Genomic DNA, 25,000 nt, shown 5'->3' with positions numbered 1-25,000 from the left:
CCAACATACGAAGTGAAAGGTGTTGCTGTGAACAATTAAGGCGCCCAGAGCTATTCTTTGGGAGCCCCAGGCTACCGAGCTCCTGTTAGGCAACAGTCTTGACTTTCCCGACATCATGATTTCAATAACTGGAAGTCAAAGGTCGAACCTTTTTTAAAGCAAACAAAAAATGACTCAATAAACAAAAAAGAAGAACTTACATGTATTTCTTACACTCAGAGTGCAATTTAAAGGTTTGAAGTTAAAATGGAATACTTGATTCGGATAAAGCGATTGATAAAGTTCTGTTGACTCAAGCTAATATATTCAACTTTTCAAGCTTAATTTAATGCATTCTGAGTGCATATTATCATTTTTTTCAAATCCTGCCTGTATAGCAGGAAAATATCTATGACTATGAATAATAAATGTTGAATATCTAAAATAATAATATTAGTAGTACTTACGCAAAACTAAAACTGCATCTGCTTCTTGAAAACCAGTCAGGTAGAGAAAATCTGTGTTTTGTCGGAAAGGATACCTACGTTACATGTATAAAAAATAAACTAAGTGATTCAAGTAGAATTTAAAGCATTTGATTGGTCTCCAAAGTTAGCACTGAAATAAAGTCATAACCATTTTAATTTACAAGTGCATTGCCTTTGCAGAAAATGTTGCAATCAGGCCAATTCCTAGGGCACAAAAAATCCTGTATCTTCTTTACTAGGGCTATATATCCAACTGTCAGCCTCCTGTGTGCTGACCCATGCGGACAATTATGTCCAGAATTGCCCCTAATTAGATTCATGCAGATTTCAATAACCATCATCACTTCAGTTGTTTCCTTGCTCTTCTCCCAAGCTTCAACATCACTTACAATTGCAGTAAACATGCTAAAAATGACACTAACCTTAAACCTTACCTTATTCTTTGAAATAGGTAGCAAATATAGCATAGATTTAACCCTTTGACTCCCAAACCAGCCTAAACCAGCCAGACTTACTGTGTATTTTACTGTCTAACACCAGACAATTTCACTCATCAATGGGGATTGAACCCCAGGGAGTCAATGGGTTAAAGGGACAATTCAAGTTGGACGTCCAAATTAGGCGTGCATCTAATGATAATTATTACTAAAGGTGCATTTCTCAGAACAAGCTTGTGGATTATTACCCTTTGACTAATGCCACATGCTTTGACTCATCATACCCATACATATCTCTCACTCATATCGATTTACCACTTACGGTACATCCGTTGTCATATAGGTCACTGGATTGCTTGGAATGATCACCAAGTGCTTGTCATGAGTTTCACCAAAATGTGTCTTAGCAAGCAGACTGAAGGTTGAAAAAAATTTACCAGTTTTCAATATAATATACTTCCTAAAAAAGCCACTCATAGATTTTTACTCTCAAGACTGTCTAATGGCATACAATGTTACTTGTCCACTAGCTAAGGGCACTATGTCCCCTGTTAACCGGCTTTCCCTAAATGAAAGGACACTAGTTTGAAGAAATTTGAATGTATCAACTGAAGGCCCTTTGAATTGAAACAATTTAACCTACATTGAAATTTCTTCAAACCAGGGTAGCAGTGAACTACAGGACACTGGTGTACGCTTTCAGATGTCTGATTGTCAACCTGGGGCTGATTGTTCAAAGTCTGGTTAGCGTAGCGCTAACCGTTAGTTAGGATGTACAATGTATCAAAACTGATAAGTTTCCATCATGATGGTATTTAACGCTGGTGAGTGCTAACCATGCTTCACACAACCCAGGCTGGATTCCTATGAGACCCTTAACTTTTCCTATATACTGTAAGGACACTTATAATAAGATTTTACTCATGACAACCAATGCGTGGCAATTAATTTTACTAGTCAATGGGAAAACCTTGATAGGGGTGAAGGGAAAAAATAATAAAATAATAACTTAGTCTACTCAAAGGAATGTAATAAAAACTGTACAGTTCAAAAAAAAAAAAAAAGAAAGAAAGAAATTATCCATGAAGGAGTCAAAACCCTAGACTGACTATTACATGCTTGTACCTAAGGAGCTTGTGCCTTCTGTCTCTGTACTCCTTTTTAGTGATTCCAGGGGTAACTGAAAACAAGAATTAATTGACTCAGATTTTACAGATCAAAATTGCCACAGACCTAATCCCAGAATATATCTTTTTATAGCACTGAGAAAGGAGCAGATGTTTATTCTTAGTTTCAGATTCCCCAAAAGAAATTCAGTAGGGTCATTACAGCATGAAATGGCCAACTACTTAAGCAGCAGTTCAATACTTTACAAATGTACATATAATTGGCAAACTTAGACCACAATATAATGGGGACGATAGCTTGTTCTGAGCATAGGACAATATTAACCACAATAATTGGTCATTTAGAAAGTGATGATTCGGTGTGAATGGTTCAAGTGGTCAAAATGGATAAGCTTAAAAAGTTGTCTTAAATATCAAAGTCCAACGTAACTGAAGAGACCTTGCTGCAGTTGATTACAGTTATAGAAATATCCAGATAATTTGGCTGAAGGGTGTGGCTACTTGTGAATTGAGCCAGGTGTCAAATCCATGCCCTTTTGGACCAAAGTCCAGTGTTCTCGTCAACTTAAAATGCCAAGTAAGTAACATATTACCAAACTTCTAACTTTAAAAAAACACATGTAAATTATCATTGAACATGATGTAATGTACCAAAGGTGCCATCTGGTGTTCCTCTCTTTGATCTTCTTGGAGTGGGATTCATGTCTGGAGGGGAGGGCTTTTGAAGTACCATCACAGTATCATCACCCCCGTCACTCTTAACACCAAACATTTGCATTTTTTCTCGTTCAGTATTTTTTGAAGATATTATGCTAGGCTTGAATGGAAGTATTTTAAGTCCACGGAAGTGAGAAAATATTATGACAAACGCTGCAACCAAAATGCCCATCAAACCCACCAATGAAGTAAGCTTTCGAAGAGTACAGCACCAAACCATGTTAAGAGAACTGCCTTACAACCAAACAAAGTCAGGCTTGTAAAATGGATAATCTTTCTTGAGGTGGCACTTCAATGTTGATTTTTAAAAACCTTAGAATCATTTTGAATGTCATTATAATGAAGTGTTGATCCTTGTTTAGATCAAGAAATTTTGAATTAAAACAGAAAAGTAGTGATCCATCCCCCAGAGCAAAAGTTGAACAGAGAAATCACTGAAAAGAAGATTTGCTTCAAGACATCTCAGGCTAATAATCTGTGGGCTTCACTAAAAAATTCTGAAAACTTCTTTGTTCCATGTTTCTATTGTCTTGTTTTTTTCCACATTCATGACAAGTGACTTGCAAATTACATTGCTGCCACCAGCACTACAAACATGTCATGATCAAGTGCTCAATTCTCTTTACATTGGATCAGTAGCACAATAGACACGTACAATTGTGTAACATATATCAAAAATGCAAAATTTCTACAAATTTCTCCAAAGTCATGATAACACTTTAATTTGCACAGTAAAACACACTAAGAGCCGAAATAATTATGTTTTGCTTTGTTTTAGCTTTGTAGAGAACATTTTAAGTTATACCCATGATGCTTTGCGGCCTCTTAATTTTGTAAAATATCTAGTAATCTGTCCAAATTCATATTAACACTTCGTAATTATCACAGCAAAATCGCCATTAATAGGAAACAATCATATAATCCAAAGTTTTTTGCCAAGTCAGCAATCTTAGTTTTTACCCATAATACATTGCGCATCCTAAAACTAGTACATTTTACACACTTTAGGGTAACATATCAGCTTTTTTCTGTTTTTTTCGTAGTGGGCTTTGTTGATAGCCTTTTTTTTTCCTTTTGTTCTTTTCTCCATCTTCTCATTGATTCTGCTTTATTCTCATGCTCCATTGTGTCCATTGAAAACCATCTGGCGTAACGAACGTGACCCAACCCGAAGGGACATTTGCATTTAAAACACGTGCTTTTCTTGAGGTTTTCACGGCTATTTTTGGAGTTGTTACGTAACAAACAGCTTCTGGAACCTTCTTGGGAGGTTACCAAGGGCACATGTTGATGTTTCATGGAAGGAATTGCCCGAAATCATGGCGAAATGGTCATGTTGTTTCGCTGTCTTTCTCGCGAGAAAATCCTACATGTAATAGGAGACTCATGGAGAAGCGTTTCACAAGGCTTAAGATTTAGAAAAACTCTTCTTGCGAGCTACCTACTTTATATTTTAACGTGGAAATGCTCATGAACGTTCGTTTTGAGATGAGATTCAAATGTGGCGGCAATCCGAAGGTTTTGGATCCATTGCGGGCATTTGGGAAGAGTTTGACTTTCGTTGATGCTTTTAATGGCATATCAAACCATGGAGCGTTTCACAAGGCTTGAGATTCAGACTTTTTCTTATTGCGTTGGAGCGAATGGTCCTAGATTGTTCATATTTTCAGGAAAGAGTCCCCAGAAAGTGAGAACGCCGTCTGCGGTGGTATTTTTATTTTTCACCTCGTTTTTGTAACTTGTCTGGGAACCTTAATTTTAACTGCAGAAGTTCAGAGCAGTATCGTGACGCCCTAACTACGAGGTACTTTTTTGGAATTTTAACCATACAGATTCTAGTTTTAGAAAAGTTGAGTTATTAGGTTGAAAGTATGTTTGGTCCTTGTAATTTTAAGATTTTTCCAAACGATAATGGGCGTTTTGGTCTAGATATATTTTTTATCGAACAACATTTCATCTGGGTAAATGTTACGCGTGACGGCCATATTTTTAATCAATTTTGTCAAACAAAAATTTCGCCAAAAATAAGAGTGCAGTGAATATTCACGAAACTTTGCATATTTATTGACAAACATGTTACCCTTATTTGTGTGAAATCTTACAAATGTACGGCTTATAATAAAGAAGATATTTGGGAAGGAGTTTGTGTCACTCTGATTGTACACATGTAATGTGCTACTGATCATTGTTGTATCACCAGATAAACCATAATGTTATTTTTAACTAGTGCCTATGGTTACAGTGTGCCATGTCATTTCTTAAAACAAAACTGGAAGTTGTCTCTGATTAATTTCCATCTTTTGGTGAAAGCTTGAAATCTGAATCTTCCACTAAATATAACTGAAAATTACAAAAAACCTACAGCTGTAGTTACCATTAAGTTTCTACATGTAGGTGAAATCATTTTGTTGACAAATTAAATTAGTTTCTGGTGAATTTTTTTTCAACCTTTCTAATTTGATTTGAAACAACTTGGTATCTCACATGTTATAAAATTTAAACACCCGACAATAAGGAATTTCATTTACCAAACAAAATGTTTTGAAGTAATTTTTACTTGATCAATTTTTACCTGTCATAAAGTGCAGGTAAAAACGAGTTTGGTTAACAATGACATCCAAATAACAATAAATGTTTTTTAAAACATGGAATTTATCAAATGAATCCCAAAAAAAATTGTTCTTCAATGTAAACACAATTCACAAGACAGCAAGTTTGAAACAGTACACTCGTGAAGTAAGACCGCTCTGTGGTGCACTCATCTGTTAAAGAGAGCGATTATTTTCAAACAGCAATTAAAATATGACTAAGTAATTATTATAAAGACATGACTGCCATGGAAATAAATGATTAATAATTAATAATTGTCATGAGCTTATTGTGTGCAATCATGGTAATTAAGTAATAAAAAATTGTAATTAATTACCTTTCTAATGTTTGGGAGAATAATTTTATTCAATATTAAAATACTCCTAAGTGTTTACTATAGACGAGTTCAAGATGACATTGACTGTTGCCAGATACAATTCAAAATCAGTGATTTCAATACTTCACTCAGAGAAGTTGGCTACTGTTTTCCCAAATTGAAGAAATTAAAGACACATTCTTCCAAACCTAAGATTCATTTAATTCATTATGACAAACAACAGTGGTATCTGTTTGGCTGTCTGTGGCTGCCTGGAAAAGTACATACGGGATAGGTTTTTGAGAGAGAAAGGGGAGTGTGCATGAAGACAACAAAGTAAGAAGAACTTTATATCATTTGAATATGACTTTATCTGACCAACATCATTAAATTAAACTTGTTTAAAAATTAAATGTTGCGTGACACAAATTATTGTGTCACAGTACCACTGAATACATGTAGCAATCAATCTCTCTCTTTAGTCTTGCTCTCTTAGGAAGATCATTACATTACATCGTTGGCTTGAATAATGATAATGATAATAATAATAATAATAATAATAATAATAATAATAATAATAATAATAATAATAATAATAATAATGTCATCAATTTTTTTCACACAATATCAATAGTTACAGCCTCAGCACTTACTTTCACCTTCCTCCAACAGATGCGGGTGAGATTCTGAAGTGGGTTGTCCAATAGTCCTGGACTTGTCACCAGCAAATCCAAGTCCCCTTTCACTAAGACACTTCAGTTTGGCTACAAAAGATTAATTTCAACATTTGTCAATTTACTGTGATCAAAATGTTTTATTAGAGTGGTTTTCAATTGAGTGTCGAAAGTAATTAGTGAATTGCTTTGGTTTATGATTACTTCACTCGGTGATTGGTTCAAAGTTCTCGCGCCACTTTTTCAACCAATCAGAAGTGGAACCAAAACCAATCGTGGCTCACGCGTACACATTTTCCCGCGCTTTGTGTCGGCTACATGTAATTACTTCGACTTTTGATTGGTTTAGCGGATTGTCTCCGTCCTTTTTGATTGGCCAAAGCAATTACTTTGGTTTTGGTTTTATGACACTCAATTGAAACTCGCTCTAAAGCAAGCCATTAATAAAAATGTATCATTGTTTCCACATGCAAACATGACAGAATGAATAGAAAGCTTAATGGACAGCTTGCAAAGAAAAATTTAAAATTTGCAAGATCTTGATAAGTAAGAGATGAATAATATTTATTTAATCATTTGTTATTGATCTGCTTTTGTTATATAAACACCAATGAAATACCAAGTGAGCTTTCACACGTGAAGATAGCATGTTACACGTATTTTCACATGTGAAAAGATCACTGTTGCTATGGTTACATATGAAATTCTTTTGATGCCTTTTGTGAAATGATTAGCATTTCATTGGTGTTTATATAATAAATAGAATTATTTACATGGCCCCTTGGAGATACGAAATTTCTCTTCTTGTGTTGAAAAATGCTGCGCTCACTAATGAAATATTTTTCAACACTTAAAAAAAAAATTTGTATCTCCGCGCAGCTATGTAATATCCTCTATTTCCCAATTCTTCATAAACCACACAAAAATACATTTGAATTAGTAGGCACCATTCATAAATTATTGTTAATGCTGGAAATGTTTCTCTGCTAAGAGAAATTCCATTTGGAGTATCCGAAATTTAATGCAAATTTGCTGTACAGCTGTAGTTTACATTTTATTCAGTTATTTTATTTTTGTCATGAACTTCATTGCTACACTCTTCCACTGGAAATCCCCACCTTATCATGATCCGTTAGTTTACAAAATTGCTAATCATAAAAAATAAGACATGTAAAAAACACAGGTCGCAGGTCATTGTTTTACCAACACAGAAACAACCCTATGCTAACAGAAACAACCAATGCTAACATTAGGCCTGAGGTTTGCTTTAATCCATTGACTCCTAGGGGTTCCCTGGGCTAAAAAAAAAAACCCCATCTTGTCGTCCGGGACATGTAGATTTTCCCCTCCGGCAAGTAACTTTCTCCCCTTACTAGCCCTACGGGCAAGAGCCCAGGCAAGCCATTCGCAGACTAAATTTTTGATTAATGATTTTGAGAAGAAAGATTTTAGGGTAAAATTAATTTTAGGCTCAAGGTAATCAAGTGTTTAGATGAAGCTTGACGAAAATTACAAGTTGACAATGACATATCATTGACAATTATTGAACAAAAACACTACGGTACGATATAAAGGCATATGAAAAGAGTCAGTTAAAAAAGCTCATTGACTTTTCATTGGGAAGGCAGATAATCATGACAGAGTATCTGACAATGTAGAGTACACACTACTTCAATGTGAATCCGTGTTAATTATTACAAACCATACAGCTTCATAAAGACACAATGAAGAAGTTAAAAGTTGTGGAAGTATTACAAAAAATGAATATAATGGCGTAAATATGAAAGGGATCAGCACTAATAGGACTACAGTGAAAATGGGTAACTTATTACATTAGCACAGACCTGTAGACAAGTGTCGCTTCCATTTTTGGGCTCATGAAGTATTAATGAGCTTGAAAATTTGGGCTAGTGGGGAAGTGCCCTGGCAAAGAAAAATTTGAGAGTTACTTGCCCAAGGGGCAAGGTGGAATTCAACTATTTTTCAAGCCCTGGGTTCCTCATTGACGAGTAAAATCGTCTGGCGCTAGACAGAGTAAAAAAGTCAGACCAGTTTAAGCGTCAAAGGGTTAATGGGAAAAGGGTTAATGTTTAGGACAAATGCCTGACAAATGTCTCAGGAGGGAAATGAGCAGATTGAGCTTGATTGGGCCATAAACAAGCAGTGAGTACGAAAAGATTAAGGCTGCGCAGTGAAAGTAAGCATTTGAAACGCCGGCAAAAAGCAACATGGAATTGGCGTGACTTTACCCATTCATCCCTGAAGTGTACCCCATTGACGATTAAAATTGTCTGGTGTTAGACAGAGTCAAATACTCACTCTCAGGATTGAACAAGTTATCCCTGGCTTGCACCTGAAATCACTGACGGGCATGTTGGTGTACTGAACAATAGCTATATTATTCATGCAAAATACGAGCAACCTTTTGCTTTTGTTTTGTAAACCAACATGGCCATCTAACCACATGAGCGCAAACCAAGAATTGGTCCCTTTCTCTTTCCGGCTGGTATTTTTTACAGGTCATAGGTCACAGGCTGCTGGTCATTGTTTTACCAATACAGACAGTACCTAAACATTCATAAAAGTTAACCTTAGGCGCGCCTAAAAACTTTCTGTTTTGGTTAAACAATGACTTGTGGCCTGTGACCTGCAGATACCGGAAAAGAAGAATATAATGTTACCTTCATTGGAATCAGCTACTCCTCCAGCCAGTCTGCTTAAGTTGAAAAAGAGGACAGGACGGTGACTCCTAACTAGGGCGGATAATCCTGCTATCTGACCCATTCTCCATCTTGAGAACGTTTTCCCGTTTGTCGTGGTGTAGATATGCCTTTTGCAAACTATCCAAAAAACACCATTATTAATACTAAAGTGATTGAGACCCAATTGAGCCACTCTCATTTCAACTTACCGCATGCACTTAACCGATAAGCTTTAGATTTTCGGAAGAGCGTCCCACTGAACTCGGCCGCCATCTTGAAATTTGAAAGTCGGAATATTTCGGGATCACTCGTAAATTTCCGAAAATATCAGAAGCGTGACCACCGCGTCCTTTTTTCATGGGTATATGGGTGGGGGCCTACAGACTGATATTGCAACTCCTTTGACTGTTCGTTTGTAAGCACCATGGTCGTTAAATTTAGTTTTGTTGTTTTCTTTCTATTGACCGTTGCCTTTCGATCTGAGGCTGCTGTCGGGAGACAGCTAGGAAAATTTATCAAGCACTACGAGCCACTTTACTACGACATTGACTCTCTTCACAGTGTACACCGCAGAGCCGTTGAAAGTAGTAGCGATGCAAACTTCGCTTTCTCTGCTTTCGGAAAATTTCATCGCCTGAACTTGCGACCTGACAGAGAAATATTTACAGGGGATGCTAAAATCCTATCTGGAGATGGAAAGCCTTTCCCGTTTGATCGAGATGCCATTGTGAGGGGGTATGTTGAGGGCGCTACCAATTCTGATGTCTATGGTGTTATCGACAAGAAAGATGGATTCCACGGGAAAATATTGAGTGGAACAGAAAACTATTACGTCGACCCTTCCTCGTGGTACTTTGATGAAAAGCAGGACTTCCCCTCAGTTATTTACAAAGATACAGACCTTGAATATAATCACGCTTATGCCGACATCAAACAACGAATTCCAGCCGACATGCATCCTGAACGAGTCCGCCGCTCTTCAAAGAACGAGGGAAGCCGCGTCCGAAGGCAAACTCCAGAAGTGCTCGAGAAAAATGCCTGCACGCTTGGTCTTTACGCTGATAATTTTTTCACTGAGTTATTTGGTGGTAAAACAAATGCCATCCTGCAGCTAGTCAAGCAGGTACAAGCAGCACAGATAATATATATGAACGCGTTCAACAACTCGGATTACTATTTTCCCAAAGGTATAACATTTCGCGTTAGCACTGTTGTTGTGTTCAATAAAACCGATCCTTTGCCCAGTGGTCTCCCTGCCCAAGTTAAAGACTCAAACGTCGGCGTTGATACATTATTGGATTATTTCTCAAGCATGAATCATGACACAGTTTGCGAGGCTTTCTTATTTACTAATCGCGATTTTGAAGGAGGAATTTTAGGCCTTGCGTGGATTGGTTCCAGTGATGAAGGGCAAGCAGGAGGAATCTGCGATAAATTTTCCGATTATGGAGGAGGCAGAAAAAGAAGTTACAATACTGGAACTGTCACAATGACTTTGTACGGACGATTTACCCCACCGAGAATTTCCGAAATTACTTTCGTCCACGAGCTTGGACATGGGTTTGGATCTGAGGTATGTATCTAAGCGCCTATATTGTCTTGAAAATATTTCTTGTGGGTGTTTTTTGTGGTGTATTATTTATACTTTAGCACTAAGTAAAACAAATTTGATGAATAAGTGAACTAGATATGTGCATTGCTGCACCGTTAGGACTTGAAAGGGTTATGACATACAGGTGGAAAAGTTAATGCTGCGGGTGACAAGGCAATCAACACCCACTTGCAGACATATTGTCTTTGTTAATATGTAGTTCATATTTCATTGAGCACGCTTCTGATGTGCTTGCGTCATTGATTAGTATTTCCTCTTATGAAAGGTATTTATAGGTATGACCAGCAGGAAATGTTGCAGGTAAAAAAATTAAAATATTGGACAGAAATTAGTAATATTCATCGACACAGATGGGTTACAATAATTTGTGTTCCCCTTTGAATGTCAACATATTGCATGGCCATTTTTCTAATGAGCGCAACTAATTTTGGGGCTGAGGCTAAATGGTCCCCTTTTTTGTGATTTATCTGAGCCTGAAAACATGTTAAAGTTGTATGGTGTTTTAACTTAAAGTTCGACTAGAAACTGAGTTGTTCTTTAGAGTATCATGAAATAAGAAAACTACATTGATAATGTGTTTGAGTTAATTGTCCTGTCATACTACAGTTTAACAGTTCTTTGCATTTACGATCGATCTCACATGTCCATGGACAAGGGCTTTCTTTCAGCCCACTTCATGGGCCGTTGATTTAAGTCTGCGGTTAAAAATACTGATCATGTGACAACATTTTTTGTGGCTCTGCGATTTCGAAAATGCCGGTCACATGACGGCATTTTCTGTTGCTCTCCTTGAAGAGAAAAGTGCGAAATGATGTTGACGGCGAGTAAAACCAGCCGAAGCCATTACCTTGGAGAAGCCTTGTCCGAGGAAACAAGGTAAAGTCTGCTTGTGAGCCAAGTGGCCCATTGGGCTGGAGCTTATCCCGGTTTCTGTAGCATGAAGCAACTAGGGGTATTCCCACTCCCCCCTGGATGGGAGGCTAGTCCATCGCAGGGCTACCCCCAGCATTAAATTCTCCCCGTACCCATTTATACACCTGAGTGGAGAGAGGCACTGTGAGAGTAAATTGTCTTGCCCAAGAACACAACACAATGCCCCTGGCCAGGACCTGAACCCAGACCACTCACTCTGAGTTGAGCACACTAACCATGAGGCCACTGCACCTTTCATGCAAGGAAGTAAGAAGCGGTATAATAGACACATTAGTGCAAGCAGGTGGAAAATATACTTCAGGCCAAGGCTGCTGCCAAAGAAAATTTTAAGGGGGCCCTCAGAGCTAAACACTGAGAACTTAGGAGCCCAACATATGAAGTGAAAGGTGTTGCTGTGAAAAATTAAGGCGCCCAGAGCTATTCTTTGGGAGCCCCAGGCTACCGGGCTCCTGTTAGGCAACAGCCTTGCTTCAGGTTTCTTTCTTTTTGCGTGCGTCGAAAGAACCGAGGAATAGTGTCACATGATTGGTATTTCCGAAACCATGATCAGAACTTTTTAACCGCAGACTGAAACCAACAGTCCATGAAGTGGGCTGAAGAAAAAAGCCCTTGTCCACTGATGTCTGAGATCGATAGGGAAGTCAGGGTGGTTTAGTGGTCATCAACCACGTCTCCCACCTCTGTGACCTGGGTTCAACTCTGGCTCGGGTCATATGTGTAGTTTCAGTCAATCTCAATCTGACTCTGAGGGTTTTTCTCGGGGTACTTCCATTTTCCTCCCTCCTTAAAATCGACTCCCAGCCTATTCCATCTGCTCTGAGGTCATACATGGGTCGTCTTGAGGGGCCAAGCGCCTAGCCGGCTGCACAGCTCCTTTGGTCCAAGCTCGTTGAGCTGCGCCCTTAGAAATTCAGTCTCAGACTGCGAGAAAGGACAATTAGCAGGTCAGATATTATTATTATTATTATTATTATTATTATTATTATTATTATTACTCTAACTCTAACTCTCGGCCTTGGTATGGTTGATGTCAGCCTTAAAGTGCCCCCTGTGTCTGCACGTGGTGCATCTTAATAGGTCATTACATTTAATTGTTAAAGAAAAGCCATGTTCTATGAAAGATCAATGTACAGAAGCACCATATCAACATTCATCTCCTCAATTTTAAGAAAGTTTAGAAGCAGTTTGATCAATTTACGTGTGAAAGTGTGTTCTCCTGAGCTACTTAATTAAAGCAGCAATTTGTGGTAGTTTTGTTTTTATTTGGTTTCATGACTTACTATTACTTCCAAGACAATACTTGATTGATGCAACCAACACTTAGCTCAAACTCAGGGAATTCAGGGCTACTTATTACAATTAACAAAATGAAGTTACAGTGGATTTCACAAAATTTTTGAACTTGGGAATTTCATTACATAACTGTCAATCAAATGGCAAACTTTGAAATAAACTTGGGAATTTCGCACCAAACTTTGTGGGAATGCGGCGAAGTAAATGAGTGCCTTCAGCATGCAAGGAAAGGCAATTCCAAGTTTTGTTCGGCAACAAATTATTGAAAGCTGCATGGTTAATTGGAATGGAAAGGACCATCTCAAAATAAGAAAGAAGAAATTTAGCGTTCTTCCACAGGAATCACTGACTCTTGAAATTGACAATTATTGTCTTCTCCAGTATGTAGCAGCTTGCACGGACAATGCATTTTTGTGATAAGTTTTCAGTGGTGAGGACTACTGTGGGGGTAACCGATGTCAACAAACTTCACCACATTCCCACAAAGTTTGGTGTAAAATTCCCAGGTTTGTTTCATTAAAGTTTGCCATTATTTTGATTGACATTTACGTAATAAAATTCCCAAGCTCAAAGCAAACTTTGGTAATTTAAAACGGACTTCACAAACCATCTGTCAAAATGTTTTTTTGAAATCCACTGTAAAAATAATGATTATTATTAAAAACTGAAGTACAGATATCAGATTTCCAGCATTTTCGTTGGCTCACCGGATGCAGGTTATAGTTCATATACCTGCTCTACCTGATATGGTCAAGGAATGTGTCATCAATGAAGCGACCTGAAATGCTGAGAAAAAATGGCTGTCAAAAGCCGTTTTGGACCGGAATTGACCAAGGCAGATAAATAAAATCAACATGGAAGAGTTGTTGATCCTGGAGTTTTTAATAAAACAATTATTCCACTGGTCAGGCTTAATTGCTGGATATAAAATGATTATAATCCAACTCAGCGAGTTATCTATCACTTCATATCACTTCATAGTGTGCCCTCGTAGAATAATAAATTATTAATTATTTATTGTAACACCAAGAATTACATTTTTTGCTATGGTTAAGTTTAGTCAGAGTCAAGCATGTCTCATACTTACAACAGGTAGGTTATGTGGCTGCGAATGTATGTCTTGAAAATGTCTAGTGCAAGTCATAATGGTGGGGCAACATTTTATCCCCTTGCAAAGGATATTGAGCCTTTTCTTGTCATCAGTGTAACTGTGTTCAAAATACTATAAGGTTCACTGGTGTCGCGCACTGGAGGCACAGTTGGTTGAGCACCTGGATTTCACGCGGGAGGTTGTGAGTTCAACTCCGGCCAGACCAACACTCAGGGTCTTTAAATAACTGAGGAGAAAGTGCTGCCTTTGTAATTACGTCCGCAAATGGTTAGACTCTCTAGTCTTCTCAGATAAGGACGAAAAACCGTAGGCCCCGTCTCACAACCCTTCAGTGTTCCTGTGGGGCATAAAAGAACCCACACACTTGTTGCAAAGAGTAGGGCATGTAGTTCCCGGTGTTGTGGTCAGTCTTCTGTGCTATATCATGGTTGGGAGGGTAAAAAAGAGCGCACTTAATTTGGAACCTCGCTCTGTTGTGCGACCCCCACCACAGCCTGTTTCTCTGTTGTGGTGAAAGCAATTAAATAGTATTTTGTGATTATTTAAATAAAAAATACGAATGAATTTGAAGATTTAATTTCTTAGTTTCTCAGTGACCTCAATTTCAAAAGCTCGGACAGGCTGATCTTTTCTCCATAGGTTTTCTGCATTCTTTGCATCCAAATTAAAGAAACCATTTTCCAGCAGATTTAAGATCCCTTCTATTACATTTGCCACTCTTTTATTTAGGATAGCGATAAAAAGTATTAATACGTACTAATAAAAAAACCCATAATATTACTTTGGGCCTGGTGCTGGTATTGTGTTTTGAGACATTGAATTTTTGGTTTGCATCAGATCTGTGTATTTTGCCGCAAGTAAATTATATTAAATCCCTGAGGACTATCTAGCGACTGCTTGGAAAAACTTATCAGCTCCACAATTCATCATGTCAACTTTAGCTTGTTCATTTGTAGATTGATGTGTGTGTGTTTAATTTCTTTTAAAGCATGATCCCTCCGGTAATTCTGATTGTGTTCCTGGAGGTCTTGAAGGAAATTACATCATGTTTGACAAAGCAACATCTGGTGTCAGAGCCAACAATGATAGATTCTCAAAGTGTAGCAAAGATCAGATCAAAAAGAATGTTGACTTCAAGCGTCCAAAGTACAGTGGTTGCTTTAAAAAGGGTGATGAACCCATTTGTGGAAACAAGATTGTGGAGGAAAATGAACAGTGTGACTGTGGTGATGAAAATACTTGTACGGAAAAATGTTGCATTCCAGCTGGCAGGGATCGTGCGTGCAAGCTGGTATTGGAGCCTGGTATATTATGTAGCCCAAGCCAAGGTCAGTATTAGGTTTTCACTCCAGGAGGGCACCATGGTGGTAGCACTGGTAAGGGAGCTTGAATGACTGTCAGTTTATTCACCAATATACAGTCTGGCAAGCTTCAAGCTTTCGCTATCGGTGAGAAGAACACCGGTATTGTTACTGTACACGTATTTGAAATTATTAGGTGGGTTTGAGACATGATGTGGTATTAAAGGCTTGTTAACCCATTGACTCCTGGGAGTTGGACTTGATAGATTTTACTCTGTCTATCACCAGATGATGTCACTCGTCAATTGAGGCAGTCCAGGGTGGTTCATGTGTCAATGGGTTAGCGTGCACTCAAAAACAAAAGTCCCCATTTTGCCCATTGACTTTGGAGTTGGACTTAATGGCTTTTACTTTATCTAACATCAGACGATTTTACTCGTCAACAGGGGCAGCCCATGGTGGTTCAGGTGCCAGTGGGTTAAGACTGGAAATTATTCTGTTTGCATTCGTCATCGTCTGATGAAAATTCAATTATTGTCAAGTCAATTTCAAATTGTAGTCAGACAATACCTGGACATCAAATTAACGTCTTGACTGTGTACATGTACTTTTTATTTGTTTTGATTTACAACCTATTCATAAATTGAGAGTGCACAGTATTTTTCTATTTTAAAATACATGTAGTCACTCAATGCACTTTAAAAGAGTGAGAAAGCAGGCTTACGGACTGAATATATCATGTCCTATTAAGGAAGAAAAATTAGTACAGTCTATATTTCCAGCATTGATATTACCTTTTTCGAAAAGATTCTCACAGTGTTGAAGAAATTGTTGGTCTTGCATGTTTAATCCCTTCTTGTACAATATTTTATGTTACTAAAAAATATGCAGGCTAACAACATTTTTGTTGGGTACATTTATGTGTTTCAGGTCCTTGTTGTACAGAACAATGCAGATATGCCGGTCGCGACAGAATTTGTTCCAAATCAACAGATTGCACTAAAAACCAAACTTGCAGTGGCTTGTCCTTCAGTTGCAATACCCCTGAACCTGTGCGAAATGAGACATTGTGTGACCAAGGCCGGCGTGTGTGCTATGCTGGGCAATGCTCGGTGTCAGTGTGTGCAAAGTATAACATGGAATCATGTTCCTGTACTGTCAATTCTGAACTTTGTGACTTGTGTTGCAAGCAAGATGGGGTGTGTACTCCCTCAAGCAAGCTGGCATTGGTATGATACAATAATAGTTATTTTAATAAATGAATTGAAATATTTTCTTCAGCGAAAATATTGATACCACATGAGCTACTTCTTTAGCTCAGTTGATCAGTGTGACAAAGTTTCCAAGATCTCAAAATCCTTAGTAAACACATTCGTACAAGGGGACAATTTGACCTGTTTGCACTATTTGGGATTAAGTCTTTGTTAGCGTTCCAGCCTGATCACTATTGGTTTTAGGTTTTCCCTTGGGTTCTCTGTACATTGTGTGTCATGTGACCCATCATATATGGACATATACGAGGTTTTTGTCATTCATTAAATTCTTGGTTCCGCCATTTTGATAGTTTGTTTGGTTTATTGTGAATACATCACAACTGGCAACAAAGTTTTTTGGGATTGTTTTGATCAAGCACAGGCGGTGGATGAATTAGGTTAGGATTTGGGCCTACACGACAGGAAAATGCTGGGCAAAGGGCAGCGTACGAGTGGAAATCGGCAAAGTGACAAAATATGTGGTGGGAACGGAATGGGAGTCCTACACCGATCAACTGGACTTTTATTTCCTTGCTAATAGAGTTTCCAATGGTAAAGCAAAGAAGGGAGTTCTTGTGACAAATCGTCCAGCAGAGACTTATCAACATTACTGGCTAAAGACCTGGTGGCTCCGGCGTTGCTAAAAGAGGATGCAGTCACGTACGAGGTGATCGTGGAGAAACTTCAAAAACAACTGAAACCCGAAAAATCAATGCTGGTAGCCAGGTACGAGTTCTATAAACCGAGCAAGGTATCCTAGTGAGTCAGTTAATCACTATGTAGCCACCTTGAAGAACTTGGCCAGTACTATTCCAAATTCTTGCCTGATTAGGTGACTCACCTAGCTCCACTCCGTCCACTATTGCTGAAGGAGGCAAAGTGGTCCTGGGAAGCTGAGGAAGATGCTAGCTTCAACAAAGTGAAAGATATGCTGCTTCAAGATAAAGTCCTGGTACATTATGATCCTGATCTGCCTCTGGTACTAGCTTCTGATAGCTCCTCATTATGGCCTTGGTGCAGTCCTGTCACACCTCCTAGACAAGAAAGACCCATTTCTTACGCATCCCGCATGTTGTTAGAGACCGAGAAAAAGTACTCACAGATAGAGAATGAGGCCTTGTCTTTGGCGTGGGGTGTGAAGAAGTTTCAAAACTACCCCACTTCACCCTGGTTACAGATCATCAACCCCTGAAATTCATCATGGACCCGAGGAAAGCAGTACCCATTACTGCAGCAGCTTGGATTCAGTGCTGGTGTCTGTTCTTGGGTGCCTTTATGTACGATATTGAGTTCAGAGAGACCAAGTAGCATGCTAACTGCAATGGGCTCTCTTGTCTGCCCTGACCTCAAGCACCTGCTGACAAACTGGATGAAGTGGAGATGTTTCATGCCTCTGTAATTGAGACCCTTCCTGTGACTGAACAAGAACTAAGGCTGCAAACAAGGAGAGACCCTGTTCTGTCTTGTGTTCTTGAACTTGTGGAGGCAGGCTGGTAGACGGCAGTGGAAGTCCACCCCAACCTCATCCCTTATGCTCATCATAGCAGCGAAATCTTACTCCATAATGGAATCCTGATGTAGCAGTAGAGTAATTGTACCAGCCAGATTGAGAGAGAGAGAGAGAGAGTTCTGGAAACACTTCATGAAGGGCACATCAGTATGGTCAAAATGAAGGGAGTGTCTTGTGGGTATGTTCGGAGGCCAAATTGTGACAAAGAAATGGAAAGCACTGTCTGAAATTGTGTTGGGTGTTAGGAAGCTGCAAACAATCCAGCCCTGTCACCTCTGCATGGTTTGGAGTTTCCCGACCTTCTCTGGCAGAGGCTTCATGTGGATTTTCCGGGGGCCTGTTAAGGGGAAGATGCTTATGGTGGAGCTTGATGCACACAGCAAGTGGCCCGAAATTTTCATGATGGACAACACTACGGCTAAAGAGAAAGTCAACACACTAAAAGTGATACCGGAAGAGGACATACATTCCTCTGGACATGACAGTCAGCATTTGACTACAGACAAGGAGCAACCTTACAGCCGCCTTATTACCACATCTGCCTATTGGCCGTTTTTATACTAGAGACGTCAAATATGTATAAAGACGGGCGAGAGATTCATTAATACAATACAATACATACTTAATTGACCACTCCCCATAAGGGCTTTTCAGGGCCAATGAAACACAACGAAACGACGGAACAGAACAACAACAACTGTGAAGAATCCTGACTGGCCGGAGGCAAACCAGTTGGCTATTTACAAGTGCAGTTGGGAAGTTGCACGAGGGACTACCATGATCAAATTCAACTAGTGGTCAGAATGGGTCTCAGAATCTCCAGATCTCAAGGCAAGCGCCCTAACCACTGGGCCACACTGCCTCTCATGACGAACTACATCTCTAGACGAACTACATCGTTTAGTGCGTCTTCAAAAATGCACCGAAGGATTTAGTTTATCCAGACGTATTATTGGTCTCTCGCCCGTCTTTATATGGGATTAAATTAAATTGCTGAAAGTCGTCCAGACGTATTAGACGTCTCTACTATAAAAACGGTCATTCTCATATGAGTAGACACCTACTCAAAATGATATTGAAATGCCTGCATTTATTCATCAGTATACATTATCATATTAATTAAGTGCACACACTAAAAAGGTAAAAATAGAGTGGACCACTCCTTTCACGTCAAAAACGTGAAATTTTATCAACACAAATAGTTTCTCCCCCGGTACTGATTGCATTTTTAAGTTTTTTGTTGTTGTTGTTTTTTTTTTGCAGTTCCCACCAGAACTGAAAGGCCTAAAGCTTGTTCCAGGAACACCTTGTGATAACATGAATGGGTACTGTGATGTGTTTGCAGTGTGCCGTCGGGTCGACGCGCATGGTCCCTTAATCCGACTCACAACAAAAATCTTTACTGGTGAAGGTATATATGAAACAAAAATACTTTTTCTTGTAATTTTTGTTCTGCATGTTTGAGAAATATTCTGAAATGAGCTACATGGTTATTAAAAGATTTTTATCGTGCTTTTCAGTAGATTACACTGAAAATAAGGCTTTACCAGTGTAATGTGTTTTTTTTCTAGGTCATCAAGTGGTAATTACCTATACAATGAAATTTGCATTCTTGCATTGTGATATTACTGATCCGCTACTCGTTCAAAAAGAGACTTGATCCAGTTTCCTGTTTATCAAAGGGGACTCTCTGTATACATGTTCTTAACTTTTTTTCGTTTTGTTTGTATTTTCCTCAAATCGTCAAGTAGTGTCACAGCTTTAAACACGAAAACACACACGTGGATTTTCTTCGTTTGCATTTGTTGCCTCATTGGCGCAGAAGGCTGTCGTTTTATATTTAGTCAGCCGAGAACGAAGTACTGAATACTGAAAGTGCATTGAATAACGAGCTCTCTCTGAAAGTTTGAACTCGCTATACCTGATAATCTCTGAGCAATGATCCTTTGAAATTTTTACAAAGGATGTATGACATCATTAGCCCCTATTGCCGCCACCCATTCATTGGCTCGTTGTCAAAGCTAAAAGGCTTAAAATTAGAGATTTAACTAGGTTTAACGAGGTATTTTACCTTTTTCAAATAACAGTGTTTTCTGAAAGCAAACTCCAATGTTAAAGGAACAATGTAAAGAATGAAATCTGCAGAGATCCCCTTATAAAAGGCGTAGATGCACGTCCGGCTGGTCAATCAACCGTAGTAACATAGTCAGATCTTTGTGATAATTTGTGCAATAAAAAGCCCGTCTTGGCAATATGTCCTTGATGTTTTTTTATATGTTACCTGTTGTCGTTGTTGTTGTTGTTGTTAATCCCCCATCCCTTTTTCTCGCGCTGGAAACATCGGGGATTTCGTATCAGTGTTGCTGTTAGTTGATCGCCATCTTGGGTAATGAGTTGTGTTTGAATGAATTCGAACAAAAGCAGAGCGTGAAGCAACCCCTTTTATAATACGTCTTCGTGTCTAAGATCGTTTAAAGTATTTGCTACTTTTCAACAGGCCTCAAGGAAACAGTTGAGAAGTATTGGTGGGCGATATTGCTTGGTACTATTGCCTTTGCTGTGATCGTCGCGCTCATGGTGTTCCTGTGCGCTCGCTACACACCAAGCAGTAATCCGCACAAAGAGGCCCAGAAACCAGCCAAGACACTGCCAGGTCGTAAGAGGAGACCCCCATCGCAACATCCCTACTACCAACAGGGAATGGAAATGCAGCAACGAGCATGAAATTAGTGGTGACCAGATGCAGCTGCAACAACAGTTCCAAATATATTGGCGTTCACGCAGTCCCCACGCATTGAACATGAGATGTCTTCGTAATGAAGAGAGTGTGAGCAAAATGTGTAAACATGAAAGTGCTATTTGTAATAGTTTAAGGCTGAGATAGGTAAGGATTATATTTGTGCTAGTACTGCGATATGGTTAATTGGACAAAAAGATAGGGGCACCTTATGGATAAACGGGGAAAATGGATCAACGAAGATAAGAGTGAAGCTTCCTGCATTTTTACGCATGTAGCTCGTTTTTTATTTTGTATACTTATACCTTGAAAAGAAAAACATGCCATAGCTTAGGTCCCCTGAATTTTAATACATGAAATTTGACCCAAATTTTTGAATAGTGAAAAAAAGGAAGGTTCTAAAGTGGCTTTGGATGATTTTGCTTATTGCTTCATTATATAGCTGTTTTACGCTGTCATGCAAAGTCGAAATGCCTTTTTTTTTCACTCGAAGAAAGAGCGCTGTGATTCCTCGATTTAAAGGGGCTAGGTCACGCTATTTTAGGTAATTTTGTTAATTATGAGCTCTAAACGTCAAATTGGCAGAGCAAGAGTCTTTCATTTGCAAAATCACGGCCACATAACAACTGAGAATGATTTTCCAGCTGTGTAAATGACATTTTGATATAGACTGATATAAATTTGATAAAAGGTGGGCCGACGTTTTTCAAATTTATCCAAATTCAATCCATTTCAATCCTCTCCAGTTTTGTCCATCCATGTCCCTTCATGGCTTCCCTGTGTTTTGTTAGAGTTCTTCTATAGTTTTGAACAGTTATTTTGATATTTTAGTTAATTCTATGATCATTCGATCAGTGCTGAAATTGCCTAAAATTGCGTGACCTAGCCCCTTTAAAGTGGCTCAAACCAGCTTCATTGCTTTCAAGCAACGCCCCTATTAGAAGGATCGGCACTACAACGCTGTATCGTACATAAGCAAAAATTATGGTACCATATGAAACACCAATTATCGCTGAACAAGATGCAGTCATTATTGTGACGTATTATGCCACCGTGGCAACGGGCAAGCCTGTAAAAACACCCTTTATTTTGTCTTTAGTTGCTCGTATCTCAAAAACGGACTCGTGACCCCCATTTTGTGTTTCTGAAAAGTAGTCAGAAGGGCAGGATGAAACTTCCTGCAAGGTTTAAAAAATTCTGTACCGAGGATTCAGAGCCATTTTAATTCCGTGATTTTTTAAAGGTGGCTCTGATTCTGCAGTACAGAATTTTGGAGAAAGTTTCATCTTGGCTTTCGGCTTTCTGATCACTTTTCAGAGTTCGTGTTTGAGATATGAACAACTAAATCCAAAATATAGGTGTTTTGCGAAGCTTTCTCGTTGCCAAGGTAACTTATTACGCCACAATAATGACCACATCTTTTTGGAAATAATCGGTGTTTCATATGGTACCATGAAATTGCTGTTAGGTGATATAGTGTTGTAGCGTCATTCGTTCCAAAGAAGGTGTCTTAGAAGTGTTGAAACTGTTTGGATCCACCTTTCTCGTTTTTACAGGTACTCGAGCCATCAAATATGATAATTATAGCTGTGAATGCTCTTTTGTCGTTGTTGCACAAATGAAAACTACGAAACATTGCTATTTATCTTGATATTGTCAAAGTAGATTGTTGCAATTCAAGAGGTAAAAGGTTTTGTGCGTTTAAGTAGATAGTGAGTCATTTTGTGAGAATCTAAGAAAATTTTCAAGACATGAGTACTGCTGAGTAAATTTTCGCAAGTTAGACACTAAAAATGAAGGCAGCCAAACACGAATAGACAGGAAAATTTTTTAACCCTTTTTATCCTTTCGTGTCCAGTTCCTGCTTCGATCACGACTTGCGAAAGTTCCTTGTAAAAGTTAAGCGTTGCATATAATTTACCCAGCGGTGGAATCTCGTCTCGTGTTCGCTTATTTGGTGCAACGAGAAAGAAACAAGCTTCCCAGGCTTCAGTTGGTCTCATTCTTTCTTAAAGAAACTCGACTCGAACTGAAAAGTCACACATTACAAAGCAACTTGAATCATTTGGATTGAAGGGTGTTTTCACTTATTTTGTTAATTTTGAATTTAATTTTTAAATTGTTTGGCCCTATGGCGGAGATCGAACATTAATTTTAATTTTGCATTCCACATACAGCGTTATTTATCGGGGTAAATAAGAAAAAGAAGCACGTCGCACAATTTTAAAACAATGTGTGGGAAATTTACTCTTTGTAATTTATTTTGACTGCTAAGAGATTTTTGATTGGCAATGTATTTTGAAACAAACTATGCTAAGATGTTAAACATTTAATTGGTCGGCGTACTCACATTAAGGGCCTGTTTACATGGAAGCCTGTTCATATGAACTTTTTTTTCGGCTTCCATGTAAACAGGCCCTTAGTCTGCGTGGCAGACGTCTTTCCGGTTATCGTGTACACGATAACCGGAAATAAGTTGCCACGCAGGCTAATTAACTCAAATTGTAACTCTTAGAAGTTTTTAACCATTTCTTTGTAAGGAGATAAGTTGACAGATTTTTATCGTTAACTGAATCCTACAGCGTAATGGGCAAAATTCAATATTTCAAATATGCAAAATTTCATGAATTACCTTCATAAATGTCACGTCTTTTGATATCACGCCGAGGTTGCTTCCAACGTGATTAATACCATGACGACCTAATGATTACCGCTGACCATACTTGGAGCAACACACTGAAATGCTGCGTTTTTGAAAGTCCAACATTTTTTTGAAAATCTTTCTTTTTTGATGTAAGGCATGATCATAAATACAAACGCTAACGCGTAGACGAGGACAACCAAGTTCTAAGTTTCTCCTGAGTTCTTCGACGTTCAGCTCCATTTGGATCGTGACGTTTCTTACAATCAAGTTGGGTTTGGAAGATTTTGACAGTACTGTTTAAAAATTACTAGGTAATAATTATTTCGTTTATAGTCAAAAGATTTGTGTTATTTATTTTTCGCGAAGAGAAGTAAAACGGCAATGTGACAATATGGAATGTGATTATTACCGTAGGAAATATTATGAGCCATATTAAATCGTAAATGTATTTTAACTATGATGCATGCACCGAGTTTCAATAAACTTACAAATACACCATTTTATACTGAGTGCTGTGTTTTTTACTTGACCTTTTAAGTACAAAAAGTACTTTTACTACAGCTAATCGAATTTCTCTGAAATTTTTCAAGAAAGCGTTTTTAGCAGAAATAAGTGAAATTAAGAACAGCTCTTTTTTGTATCACGATCGCCGCTTTCTTGAATAATCAAGCGAAACGTTTGCCCTATGTTAAGCTTTTTGTGTCTGAACAATAGAGCAAGCGTAACATTTGACAATAGGTATTTTTAAGAGTTGACGGCTACGGCAACGAAAACCCCTCCCAAAAATATAACACTATCTTTTTTTAGCTCTTCGCAATTATTCCGTCTCGTCCACTTTGTACAATATGGGTGAAAAATCCTACAGCTGAATTTGAATAAGTGTTTTCAACACTCGAGGATAAATTTGTTAATCACCGCGCGGCCATGTAATATCCCTTATATACATTTCTTTAAATTCTTATATCTAAGACGGAAACTAACTCGGTGGGGTGATGCAGCAGCTAGCGTAGCGTATAATGTGATTGGCTCGCTACCCTAGCCAAAAACAAAAGACTAAACAATAGGCCATTTCCGAGTTCATGTCTGCCTCCTCTTCAAAGCGAGTCTAAGTGCGAAGTTTTTATTATGAAAATTAGTTTTCATTCATATGTAAAGTAGAACTAATTACCATCACAAAAACTTTGCACGTAGACTCGCTTTGAAGAGGAGGCAGACATGAACTCGGAAATGGTCTATTGAAACAATGACTTCGACTTAAAAACAATAGAAGCTGCTTACAATACCAAAAAAAAGCATGTTACGAGAGCTGCTACGCCACTGACTCGGGTAATCCCAATTTTTATTGCTATTGACTATTTTCACCATCCCATAATGCAAACGTTATGGAGGGTCCTTACATAAAAACAATGCAAGTTGTATTTACTCTTGGGGCTGTATCATGCTTCATGGAACTGGATATCCATTGTTTTAATGCAAATGAACTGTAGTATGGCATTCGCTACTTGCACAATCCCATAATACACCTCGGTTACCCCCCAAAACTTTAGCATAACCATTGTTTGTAATTTCTCCTGGGA

General features: G+C 38.5%; 2 protein-coding genes across 3 annotated transcripts in view; one reads left to right on the top strand and one right to left on the bottom strand.

The window, feature by feature from the left end:
- Positions 1-9,322, bottom strand: part of LOC138029129 (xaa-Pro aminopeptidase 3-like) — a 23,979-nt gene extending 14,657 nt beyond the window's left edge. Inside the window, exons 1-6 of one of the 2 annotated variants that reach the window (XM_068876830.1) lie at positions 9,239-9,322; positions 9,009-9,167; positions 6,307-6,417; positions 2,030-2,084; positions 1,227-1,319; positions 447-520 (exon numbers count right to left, since the gene is read on the bottom strand). In XM_068876830.1, coding sequence (XP_068732931.1) covers positions 447-520; positions 1,227-1,319; positions 2,030-2,084; positions 6,307-6,417; positions 9,009-9,167; positions 9,239-9,302 — 556 coding nt within the window. In that variant the 5' untranslated portion in view covers positions 9,303-9,322. Of the gene's footprint in view, positions 1-446; positions 521-1,226; positions 1,320-2,029; positions 2,085-2,682; positions 3,351-6,306; positions 6,418-9,008; positions 9,168-9,238 lie in introns of those variants that run through there. The other variant, XM_068876835.1, reaches the window with a different exon arrangement.
- An 82-nt stretch (positions 9,323-9,404) lies between these two features.
- On the top strand, positions 9,405-20,908 carry LOC138029120 (disintegrin and metalloproteinase domain-containing protein 10-like). The gene is made up of 5 exons (XM_068876824.1): positions 9,405-10,602; positions 14,967-15,306; positions 16,210-16,508; positions 19,306-19,453; positions 20,540-20,908. Exons 1-5 carry the CDS (start codon positions 9,454-9,456, stop codon positions 20,764-20,766), a joined length of 2,163 nt encoding a protein of 720 aa, XP_068732925.1. The 5' UTR covers positions 9,405-9,453; the 3' UTR covers positions 20,767-20,908.
- The last annotated feature ends 4,092 nt before the right edge of the window (positions 20,909-25,000 follow it).

This window comes from Montipora capricornis, chromosome 2 (genome assembly GCF_036669925.1).
Source record: "Montipora capricornis isolate CH-2021 chromosome 2, ASM3666992v2, whole genome shotgun sequence".
Lineage (NCBI taxonomy): Eukaryota > Metazoa > Cnidaria > Anthozoa > Scleractinia > Acroporidae > Montipora > Montipora capricornis.
Note: the sequence above shows the minus strand (reverse complement) of the source record. Positions and strands in the feature narration are given on the sequence as shown.